Here is a 12,046-nt window from a genome sequence, read left to right on the forward strand (position 1 = left end):
CTCCCCCATTGGAGTCAGAATATGGGGGCGGCAGAGCCTCAGGTCACCTTGCTCCCCACGCGGGGGGCACAGGAGGGACCACACAGCCCCTGCAGAGAGGAGGGGCCCACCCGTCACTGTGTCTACAGAACACCCGGGCGGGCGGCTTCGGCACCTCCCGGGCCCCAGAAGACGGCAGCGGTGCTCACCGCAGGAGACGGGCCGCGGGCTGCGCCGTGACCAGGCCGCCCGTGCTCCCACCCCGCGTGGCAGGCCACCCCTCGCAGGGCGTGGACTCTGACTCCCCCTTTCCCAGGCGGGCTTCACCAGGCTTGGGGGCGTCAAGGGTGAGCCCCCCACGCAAGTCAGGGCAGGAAGCCAGCACTCCCCTCCAGTCCCCAAGGCCCTGGATGGGTCCCCATGACTGACCCCTGCCCAGGGGCCCCCGCCTGTTGGACGTGCACAGGAGGCAGGTCCTTCCTTCACGTGCAGCTGCACCCCCTCACACCCCCGCCACTGGTGCGGGGCGCAGCCAGCACAAGAGGGGTTAGGCCTTGAACCCTGTGCCCGGGGTCTGGGCTAGACTGACCAGGGACGAGGGGGGGGGGTTGCTGCTGGGTGGGGATGCAGCGGCTGGAGCCTGAGGCCCTGAGGTAGAGGGCGGCCCCCAGGAAACACTGGGCCCTGCAGTGAGGGGACCCAGGCACTGCCTCCAGGCTGGCAGCCCCAGACGGCAGAGGCCTTGCAGGGGACCTGTGTGCACGGCCTGGGGAGGAGCTAAGGCCACTCCTGGCCCCGTTTGCTGGACCAGATGCCAGAGCGAGGGCCCCGTGCACCATTCCTTGGGTGGGGCCACCCCCGTCAGCCCGCGGCAGGACAAAGCCCAGCTTGAAGGCAGCGGGGCCAGATGGTACCTTCCCGGGCAGGAAAGGCTGGGGGAGAGGCAGCCGGCGGGCAGGGGGTCCCACCCACCTGCCTGGAGCCCCGAGCCCCATCAAGTTGGTGACGGGCACCTGGGAACAAGGTCGGGGGCCATGCCCAGGAGCCCCAGCTGCCGCCCCGATAGCACCTGCAGGCTCTCCCTGCTGAGCGGCAGCCGCGGGTGCAGCTGCAGACAGAGGGAGCACGGGGAGGGGGGATCCTCCATTCTCTGGTGATTAGAGAGGCTTCCACCAGGCAGATGGGCAGACATGCCCTGTTAGCTCCAGAACAGACTACTGGTCATCTCATCTGTCCCCACGCTGCTCCCGCCACCTGGGAAATGCCAGCAACCCCCACGCAGGGCGCCCCCCCCAAGCCTCCCCGCTGGGAAGCGACTCCCCCTCCTGTCCCCCGGGCCCCCCAGGAGGATTACACCCTCCGCTGAGCCTCTGTGCCAGCCGGCTATCCCTCGCCGCTCCCCAGCCCCTGGCCCGCCTCCCTGGGGCGCCTGTGTCCTGCTCACCGGCCGCTGCACGCTAAGCAGCTAGAACATGGCCCCCCCTTTCTCGGGGTCACTTGGTGCTTCCGAGGCCGTGAGGACCCTTGGAGGAGGGCTGAGCTCGGGGGAAGGGGCCCATGGCCAGGAGCGGGGGCGTTGAGGAGGCTTCTGAGCCTGGAAGGGCAGCAGCTGGGTGCAGGGCAGGATGAGCAACCGCAGGGCCCCAGGGGTGAGGGGAGAGGCAGGTGGCTGGGCCCAGAGGTCAGGGCCGACTGTTGGGGGCAGCGGGCCCCTGGAGGCAGGAGACTGTGGTTCGGACCCTGGTCCTCTCTCAAACTGGGCCGGGGGACGGCTGGGTGTCCGCACCCCGCTCTGGCTGGGATCAGCCCTGCTGAGCCCTGCCTGGTGCAGGGATGAGCCAGGAGGATCCGGCACCTCGCGGATCAAGGTAGGGCTACCCCCAGCTGGGTCCTCGACTCCTTCCAGGAATTCAGGGACTCCCCTCCCCACTCTGTGGACGGAGGCTGCCCCCCCCACCTCCAGGGCAGAGAACAGACTGACCCCGAATGACGCCTAACCCCACCTGACCCAGCAGGGCAGAGAGCTGGGGGCCAAGGCGAAGACCCACTGTTCCCCCCACCCGCCTCCTGCTTTCTCCGGGTTTAATTAGAGCTTCCAAGTGGCGCTGGCCCTCTGGGGACTCGGCAGAAACATCCAGAGCTTGGTGCAGTGACCACGTTCTTAATTAGGAAGGCCCTCCAGGCTGGGGGTGCAGGGGCGGGTCCCCCGAGGAGCCACACCCCCTGGGCGCACACCCAGGGAGCCCCGCCAAGTGTGGGAAAGGCCTCCTGGAGCAGGCAGGCCTCAACAGTTAAGACAGGTATCAGTAAAGGCGACCTGTGAAAACGTGGGCACAACAGACAGGAATAATAACAGCTCACGTTTACAAGAAGTGCTCACGAGGTGCAAACACCATTCTGTTCCCCCAGATTCCTTTGTGGGAGTCCCAACCCCAGGACTTCGCAAAGTGACCACGTGCGGGAGACGGGGGATGTGTGCAGGGGTGACCGAGGCGACGTGTGGTCACTAGGGCGGGCCCTGGTGTCCTTGGAAGAAGGGGAGACCGGAGCACAGGCACGCACAGAAGGAAGAGCCCGTGAGGACGCAGGGACAGGACGGCCGTCCACACGCCGAGGCGAGAGGCCTCGGGAGGGCCTGGCCCTGCCCATGGCTGGGACGCGGGCCTCCAGCCCCACAGCAAACCTGCCCCGAGCCCCCCTCTGTGGGGCTCACCAGGGCAGCCCCAGACCACGAGCCCCGGGAGTGCTCGAGACACACAGACCCTCCAGGCAGCTGCTGTCCCCCCTCTCCCTCGGGGAGGAAGCGGATCTCAACATGAGATGAGCCCGTCAGCCCCCACTCACCTGGCGGCTCTCACTCCTCCAGACGCCATTGACAGTCTTGGTGGGGGCGATGGTCACCACGGGGGGTGTGCTGGGGACGCTGTGTCCCCCCGGGGGGACGATGATGGGACCCATGGGCACGCGCTTGGGCGTGCTGGCCGGGGAGCTGTGGTTCGTGGCTGGAGAGGAGACAGGGGATGACTCGCTGCTCAGTGAAGACCCTGCGGGAGAAGGACACAGCGCCTGAGCAGGGGGCCGGGCTCTGCAGATGGCCCAGCCCACCCTGGGGTCTGGGCAGGAACTGGGGACACGACCAACTGACCAGGCGGGCATGCTTGCCCCTCCCCGAGGCTGCTTACCCCAACTCTACCCTGGGTGGGGGGAAGAGCCAGGGGAGTAAGCAGGTCCCCCCAACATGGATGGGGACTGAGCCCCAGGAGAGCAAGTGTGGGGGCTTACAGGATGCTGTGGGGGAAGGGGAGAAGTGGGCCCGCTGATGGCCTGGCTGGGGGTGGGGCTGAGGGAGGTCTATATTATCAGGACATCAAACGAATTCATTTTATCTTGAGAACTGAACCATAATGGGGGGTTTACGGCCCACGGGTTGGTCAGCACGTTCACAGAGTTGTGCAACCATCACCATGACCTGCTGCTTTCCATCTTCTCCCGGCCCTTAGCCTGCCCTCCTGGGCTTCTCCCCAAGAGGGGTGGTGAGGACGGGGAGCCGGCATGGCCGGAGGCTTCCAGGCCTGCAGGTCAGTTTGGTCTCCGGCCGCTGCAGAGGCAGCAGGCGAGGAGAGCACAGGGCGTGGGGGGCCGGGGGGATGCTCGGTGCCCCGACAGGAAGGCACCCGCCTGCAGCAGCTCCCTCAAGGGGCGGCGGTGTGTCCAGTGCCCCCGCCCCCAGGTGGGTCTCTAGTCTGAGGCCTATCCTGGCAGCGTGGCCCCTGGAGGGCTGGAGTCAGCGGTTTGGGGGACCCCCAGAGGCCCGCCCAGGCCCCGTGCAGCCCGGCTGGGTGCACACGCACACCTCGCGCTGCTCTGGGCTGCAGTCAGCAGTCAGAGGCCCCTCAGATGCCCACATGGTGTCCCATCGCACACAGACCCCCCAAACCTGTAAGCCACAAAGAGCTTCCAGGCACCAGGTCTAGGGCGGGCCCAGGAGGGTCCCCCTGATTCTGTCACAACAGCGCTTCAGCCGCAGCCCCGCTCTGGCACCTGGAGGCAGCGGACCTGGCCCAGGAGACGCCCCGTCCCGCAAAGCGCCCCTCAGAGGGGCCTGAACCAGGGGGGCATGGAAGCCAGGGCCAGAAGACCGCCCCCGCTGCAAGCGGGACCCCACAGCTTCCATACTTCCCCCGGGTCCTCTGCAGAACCTGCCTGGTCCCAGGGGCCAAGCCCTGGTCCTCTCTTGTCTCTTCAAGCGACCACACTCCTGCTGCAAAGTGACCCCCCTACCCCATGGGAGGAGGTGGCCTACGGCCCAGGGCACTTGGCTCAGAGCACTTCTCTCTGCCCTGAGGACCCCCCAGCCAGGTGTGGGCTCAGCAGGGACTGGGAGACAGGCGGCCGGACCCAGAGGCCCACAGACGCTGGCACAGGGCTCTACCCCAAGAAGGTGCGCCATGGCGGCTGACTCGGTGACTTCCTAGGCTTGTGCACAACCTGCACAGCTGTACAGGACAACCCCGCGGTGGACACCGGTCCAGACAGAGCCAGGCCCATCCAGCCCTGGAACAATGCCGGGGCAGGCGGCCCCTGCTCCCAGCCCCCACCCATCAGGGCCTGGCTAGCGGGTGGTAGCCTGAAGGCTGTTGCCCCTGAGGTGTGACCGGATTCTCCAAATGGACCCACCAACCACGGCCCACACACCAGCAATTCTGCAACCCCAAGTCACCCAAGCCAACACCAAGCCCAGTCCTGGGTCAGGGGGCCCCCTCCCCCAGCTGCGCCACCCACTGGCCGGGCCAGCTCTAGCCTCCGCCAGCTGTCACAGCTGCTGGGTGGCCAATGCCAGGGGCCGTCAGCTGCCTTCCCACCCTCCGCAGGTCAGCCTCCCAGGTTCTGAAACTAGCTGTGTCTGTTGGATTGGGGGTCTGCCCGTGACACCAGCTTCAAGGTGGCAGCAGTGGGAGGTGGGCTGACCCAGCCGCCCCGGGGCGCGGAGAGCTGACGAAGGGAAGGCCCGCACCCTGAACCCCTGCCAGGTGGGACAGCTTGCAGAGGCCAAGAAGCAGCGTCCCCGCCCCGCCTTGCCCTGGGGACCCGCACAGCGGGCAGTGGGCCCCAGTCCACCCAGACACAGGTCAGCAGCGCCGACCCGAGCCTCCCACCATGCCCGCTGCTGCTGGAAGGACACAGAGCCACCGGGCAGGTGGGGGGACCACCTGTGCGCCTGGGTCCGCCCTGTGGGTGGAGGGACATGGGGCCACGCACTCTGGAGACAAAAAAGAAAGAAAATGGCCCTGCTGAGAACCCCGAGCAGTTGCAGGAGAGGCTGCACTGCCCGGGGGGGTGGGGGGAGTGGGGTCAGCCCTCCAGGGCCGGGCAGACGGAGGGGGAGCACCGACGGCCCCGCTGCCCGCCCGCGGGGACTCAGGGCCGCCTGCTGCTGGCCCCCCACTCCGTTTCTGCGCCCCACGCCACCAGCAGATCTCTGTGGACCAGCGTCATTTCCAAGCGCCGGGCAGTGACTGAGGAGGCCCCATTTCCAGGGGGCGGGGGGTCTTGGAGAGTGGGGACAGGCACCGGAGGCCACGGGCAGTTCGCAGCCTGGCCCCTGGGGGATGGGCTGGCTGCCGCCACTCAGCAGCCGGATCAATGCCCAACCACACACCCGCCAATTAGTGAGCGGCGCCCCCGACCCCGGGCTCAGGGCAGCAGTGATTAACCGCTGTGGGCAGCAGGCGTCAGCAGGCCAGGGGCAGCTGGGGTGGCAGCGTGCAGCGCTCTGCGTCCCCTCCATCTCTGACCCGGCAGGTGAGCGCCCGGGGCTGCCCAGGCTCCCGTCATTGACAGCTGAGATCCCAGAGTCACCTCCACGGCCGGCAGGAGTGCGGCCTGAAAGCACGACACAGCGGCAGCACAGAGGGCGTCAGCATCCAGATGCGCCTCCACCCGCCACCCGGACAACCGCTAAGCACCAACTGGATGCCCCAAACCAGGGCTCCTGTGCCAGGGCCTGCCCTGAGCAGGGAGGCTGGGCCCGGCCTCAGCCTCACAGCTGGTCCCCCTCCCCTCCTCCCCGGGGGGAGGGCCAGCAGCCCCTGATGCGTCCCTGAAACAGGACCCTTGGGCCGCCTTCGGTGCCCTGAGCTTCTCGGGGCTGAGGGCAGCAGTGTCTGGGCAGCATCGTGGGGACAAGGCGGGAGGCGCTGTGATGGGTGTGGGGTGAGGACCAGCATCCGTGTGGAGGGCCCCCCACAGCTGAGCCCCGCCCAGACCTCACCCAGGACTGGCAGGGACCCCCCGACCCGCAGCCACACGGCCACCCCGCGGTGGGTTCGGGGAGACCCTGCTGAGGAAGCTGCAGGGCTGCTGGCCCCTCCGCAGCAGGGCCCGTTGAAGTCTCGCCCCCCACGCCCTCAAGGAGCCCTCCCCCCTCACCAAGGGGCAACGCACGCTTGCTCCCAGGACCGCCAGCCGCATCACCAAACCCTAACCAGCAAAGGTGTCTCTTCTCACAAGACGCACTTCCCGGGGCTGAGTGGGAAGGCCGGTGGGCGTCCGTGCTGCTTCCCGCGGGGGCTCAGGGTGGGTGCTGAGGGGGCTTCGGGGGGTAACACTGTTGCCCTGTCACAGCCTGGGGAGGCCTCTGGTTCCAATGGCCCAAGGCCGGGCACCCCTCGAGTGGACTCAGTCCCCTTCCCTGGGCCTTGTTCTCCCCAGAATCGCAGCCCAGACACAGAGGAGGGGCGGGGCGCTGAGGAAGCCCCCCTCACACTCACACCTGTAAATGAGACAGACGGGGCTGCACCTGAGCCGTGCCGGTCCCCACACCCCCAACCCATTTTGCTGTTTTCCTGGAAAGAGGTGGATTTCAGGCAGCAGACCACAAGCGCCCACCTCGCTCCTGGCTCAGGCAGCTGCACTGCTGGTGGGCAGAGTCCCACCTCCAACCTCGCCAGCGAGGGTGCCCGCTCCCCTCACCTGTGCAAGGTGGCCCCTGCCCGTCACTGCCAAGAGCCCCATAGGAACACGCGGACCAAGGTGACAGTCAGGCCCAAGCCTACAGCCCGAGGTTCCTTCCCGAACATGCTGTGTGGGCCTGGTCGCGCCCGGGCCGTCGGCACACGCAGGAGCAGCTCGCCCTAACAGGACAGGGTCTCCCTGCAAAGGATACGTGGGGGGCACCCACGCCAGCCCTCAGCTGTGGACGCACCCACCTCGCTCGGCCCCTGGAGCCCCCGGCCGCGTGCATTGGGGGTGGGGTGATGGAGTGGGTGGCCCTGCGCCGTCACCCGCAGGCACCTTGCCTGGAGCGAGCGTGGGTCTCCTGAACCCTCACGATCAACGCAGCAGGCCCCACCCTCATCCTGAGAACAGGCAGCAGCTCAGAGGTTGCGCACCAGGCCCAGGTCACACAGCAAGGACACAGAAACCCACTGACGTCCGTGTCCCCACACGGGGCACCCCCCTCTGTAGTGGGTTACAGACCCGAGCACGTCGGGACCCCCCCACGGACAGACCCCTGGCCCCTCACCAGCCAACTGGGACCATGCAGGCCCCAGGAAAGACACCTCCCGTGGGGCGCGCCGTCTCCCGCTCGAGAGCTCTCTGGGGGCAGAGCAAATGAGGCAGGCGGACTACTTGCTCTACACTGAATTTTTAAACTGCACCTTGGAGACGCGACGTGAGCAAAGACATTAGCCCGGGAGCAGACGGGAGAGCTGGGCCGCGGCTCTCAGAACGAGATGCTCTGGAGGGGCAGAGGAGAGGGTCGCAGGGAGTGGGGGCACCCAGGGCTGTGGCCAGCACCTGGGGTACACGAGGTGACTGGCACGAGCCTGGTGGCAAGCGGGGAGGCCAAAGCCTCAGCTGTCTTCTCTCAGCCGTCAGCCCTCCCTGTGCGGGGGTCGCTGAACCCTTGGGGGCAGGATGGTCCCCCCGGGGGCACCCTGCGGGCACAGGGGGCCTTGAAAGGATGGCCGAAGTGGAGGCCGAGTCGGGCCATCTCTGGGAATGCAAACACGGACGCAGCAGTTGGGGGAGGACTGTGGTTTCCATCTCTGCTCCACGGCCTGTGAGTCGGGATGCCAGCCAAGCTTGAAGCGCGGCCGGGTCCGCCAGAGAGGTGGACGCAGAAGAGAGGCCAGGGCTCTTGCAGCGAGAGGCCGCTGGCACAGAGCAGGTGCTCGACGAACAGTCACTGCCCCAGTTCAGGATGGGAGAGCCCTCACCGGCTGTACCCCTCACACCCAAGAGTGTGGTGCCAGCTGGCCACGGGAAGCCACGAGACCTGGGGGGATGCCCATGCGGACAGCCAGTGGCAGGGCCATGTGTGCCCACAGGCGGCAGGTGGCCAGGCTGCATATCGGGCTGCCAGGGTTGGGGGAGGGGATGGGAGGGGGCGGGCTTCTTTTGAGAAGACAAAACATTTTATACATAAGAGTGACGGCTGGGACTTCCCTGGTGGTCCAGGGGTTAAGATTCCGCCTGCCAGTGCAGGGGACCCAGGCTCGATTCCTGGCCTGGGAAGACCCCACAAGCTGGGGAGTGACTAAGGCCGCACCCCAGGGCCCTTGCTCTGCAGGTGGAGACACCACGGCAGTAGGAAGCCCGTGCATCGCAACCGAGAGTAGCTCCCGCTCGCTATAGCTAGAGAAAGCCCGCACACAGCAACCGAGAGTAGGTCCCGCTCGCCACAACTAGAGAAAGCCCGCACACAGCAACCAAGAGTAGCTCCCGCTCGCCACAACTAGAGAAAGCCCGCACACAGCAACGGAGAGTAGCTCCCGCTCGCCACAACTAGAGAAACCCCACAGACAGCAATCGAGAGTGGCTCCCGCTCGCCACAACTAGAGAAAGCCCGCACACAGCAACCAAGAGTAGCTCCCGCTCACCACAGCTAGAGAAAGCCCGCAGGCAGCAACCAAGACCCAGGGCAGCCAGAGACTTGCACAGATTAATAATTTTAGAAAGTGATGGTCGCACAACTCTGAACGTGTGACAACCCGCTGAACTGTGTCCTACTAGAAATGAATTTTATAAGAAACTTACAAGGAGAAAAATTGAGTCCCCCCTGCTCCAAATCACCAAGCCCATCAAGTGGTCCCCCTTGGCCATTCCGGTTTCCAGCGGAGAAACAGAGGAGCCGGGGCAGCTGGCCCTCCCTCGTGCCCCCAGAACCCCCCAGGCTCCCAGAAGCTGACAGCCAAGACCCCGTGTGCTCCCCGCACAGCTGCAGGTGGTGCTGGGGCGGGAGGGGGTGCAGGACGCCCGCCCCTCCCTGCCAGGGCTGTGCTCAGGCTTTTGCCATCCTAAGCCTGGCTCCTCCAGGTCCATGGGGAAAGGCCCAGGCGGCAGCAGCGAGGGACACCAGGCGCGTCCTCAGCAGCTCTGTGACCCCAGGCTCCTTACGTAACCTCGCGGGGCCTCAGCCTTCCGCCCCCTGCACACTGGGCCACCGCCAGGCTGCCAGCCCGTTCTACAGACAGGGGAATGGCATGGCAGAGCTGGGGTGACTCCATGAGAGAAAAAACGGGGACGAGGCCCAGAGGAGGCTCCAGAGTGACGGGGCTCAGCTCTTCAAAGCAAAATCCCCACTGGGGTTGCCCAGATGGAGCGTCACATGTCGAGCTCATCACCATAGCTTTAAACGCACAGGCTTGGCTTGTGGCCCCACGAGCCAGAAACAAGGGTGCAGTGCCCAGCACGCACAGCAGAACTACACCGACCCTGAGCTCCCCAGGCCCCAGGATTCCTCATCCGGGTGATGGGGATGCCTCAGCCCAGCCAGCAGCGGACGCTGTGCTCCGGAGACAGCCTGAGCATGGACCCGCGAGGCCCACCCAGCCCCGCCCCGTCCCTCCGTCACAAAGTCCTCGAGCACGCTTCCCAGGGCGTCACGCAAACACCTGGACCACAGCAGAGGGCAGCAGGCCCCCCGCAGCACAGTGTTCCCGGCCAGCGAGGCCCAACAGCCTCTGGCATGTGGGCTGCCCACTGGCCCACCATCCAAGCTGGACGCTGGGGCCAGCAGAGAAGAGACAAAGGCCACTGAGGCCAGGCTTGCCCCGTACCCAGGGCCCCTGCGGGAGCCTCGTCCTCTGCAGACAGCGGGGTGTTGGGGGGTAGTGTCACCCCAGGACGGGCCCAGCTGTCCAGGTGTGCACACAGATGTTGGCTTAAGCCCTGACACCCGGGTCAGGGGTGACTCAGCCAGAGGGACCTGGCGTCCCCTGCTGACAGCTGTCCGTGGAGGCTGTGCCGGCCCCGGCTCTCTGCCTCCCAGAATGTGACGGAAGATGATACCAGAGCAGGGAGCCGCCAGGCAAACTCTGCCTGGGGGGCCTCCTCGTCCCCTCAGAAAAGATCCCAGTTCAGGGCTGGAGCCACTGTCTCCACTCCTCGCCCGGGTGGACACCAGCCGCAAGGCGATCCCCTGGCAAAGCAGAAACCAGGCCCAAAGGCCTGGGCTCCCGGGCCCACAGCCACCTGCCCCAGGATCCAGTCTACCCCACTCCTTCCTCTGCCCAGTGACGTGAGCAGAAAAGGGGTGCAGACAAGTCAGAGTCAGATAGCAGCAGGCCCCCGCCACACCCGTCACAGCAAGCGTCCACCCTGCTGAGCTGGAGACCCCCAGAGTCGATACAGACAGACGCATGTTCTCTGGGTGCCCAGAGGGCCTTGAAACACACAACACCAAGCCCTGGACATTCCGGGCGAGGCAGACAGCAGGCAGAAGCACCCAGGGTCCCTGCTTCCTCTGCCCGGGAGGTCGAATCCCTGCCCCGCCCAGCAGGGCACCTACAGGGTATCTGAGAGGCCCGCGCTGGAATCCGTAGCGGCCCAGGCCTCCCAGCAGCTCTGAGGCAAACTGCCTGCCACCCACTCGTGCAGCTGGCGGCCCCTGACCTGGACTAACACAGGCTGACAGTCATCCTGGAAGGGCCCGGAGCCAGGGCTGTACGCACGGGAAGGCTGACACTCAGAGAGGGCCAGCGTTTGCCAAAAGCCACACAGCACGTCATTGCCCCAGTGACAGGAGCAGCCAGGGCTCCAGACCCCTGGGGGATGCCTGTCACATCACAAGACCCCTGCCTAGGGGCCGTGGGTTGGGGGATGGCGCTGGTGGGTGAGCCATGCCCCCAACTCGGGAACACGTTGGGACACACGCCTCCTGGGAAGAGGCCCCGGAGCAGGCCGGGGGCTCTAAAAGGAGCATCGTGCTTGCAAACCCCAACCCCACGCCCACTACTGTCGGCAGAGGGACCCCTCGGCGGCTCCTGGAGCAAAGAAGGCAGCAGACAGCGCAGAGAGCGGGGTTCAGCAGCCAGGAAAGCGCGTCCCCGCCGCGAAGCAGCAGGAGGAGGAAGACCAGGCAGTGTGGACGCTTGGTGTGCGAGCCCGTGGGCAGACAGCCGGCCAGAAGGCCCTGCGCCCAGAGCCCCGGGGACCAGGCAGGACCGTGCTCTCCCCGCCCTCGGCCGGCTGCCCCGGGCGGGCGCGCCTCTTACCTCTGGGCTCCTCCGCCTGTTTGGCGAGCTTGCGCAGGGCAGCGGCGAAGCTGGAGGAAGGCGCGGCCTGGGCCGATAGCGCGCTGCTGGTGGCGGGGCTGCCGCTGGGCACCAGGGCGCCATTGAGCGGCGAGGGGGTGAGGGGGTTGACGGTGGCGGTGGTCCTGGTCGCGGTGGAGAGCATCCCTAGCGAAGGGGACTTGGGCTCATGGCTCATGCCTGAAACAGGAAGAGAAGAACCAGGGTCACCCGAGAGCAGAGGGCCCAGCACCAGAGCGGGCACTGGCCAGGCACGCGAGGCGGGGGGTGGGCGCCGGCCGGGCACGTGAGGCGGGGGGCGGGCACCAGCCGGGCACGCAAGGCGGGGGGCGGGCGCCGGCCGGGCATGCGAGGCGGGGCGGGCGTGGCCCGGGGGGGCGGGCGAAGCAGGGCAGAGCCAGCTCTGTGGAGCGCAGAGGGCCGCCACCCCGGCGTCCCTCTGCGCTCCACACCCAGAGAACCACGGGGCCCAGGACCCTGGGCCTGTGTTCTCGCAAGAGAGGAAGGCCGGCGGAAAGGAGATTGCC

The 12,046-nt window shown here is 66.9% G+C and overlaps 1 protein-coding gene across 3 annotated transcripts in view; it reads right to left on the bottom strand.

Annotated features, from left to right (window-relative positions):
* Positions 1-12,046, bottom strand: part of GSE1 (Gse1 coiled-coil protein) — a 98,161-nt gene that overhangs the window by 16,242 nt on the left and 69,873 nt on the right. For 2 of the 3 annotated variants that reach the window (XM_040253962.1, XM_040253963.1), the window contains exons 2-3: positions 11,481-11,699; positions 2,824-3,023 (exon numbers count right to left, since the gene is read on the bottom strand). In XM_040253962.1, the coding sequence (XP_040109896.1) occupies positions 2,824-3,023; positions 11,481-11,699 (419 nt within the window). The remainder of the gene's footprint in view (positions 1-2,823; positions 3,024-11,480; positions 11,700-12,046) is intronic. The other variant, XM_040253965.1, reaches the window with a different exon arrangement.

Source organism: Oryx dammah, unplaced genomic scaffold, assembly GCF_014754425.2.
Source record: "Oryx dammah isolate SB20612 unplaced genomic scaffold, SCBI_Odam_1.1 HiC_scaffold_13, whole genome shotgun sequence".
Classification (NCBI taxonomy): domain Eukaryota; kingdom Metazoa; phylum Chordata; class Mammalia; order Artiodactyla; family Bovidae; genus Oryx; species Oryx dammah.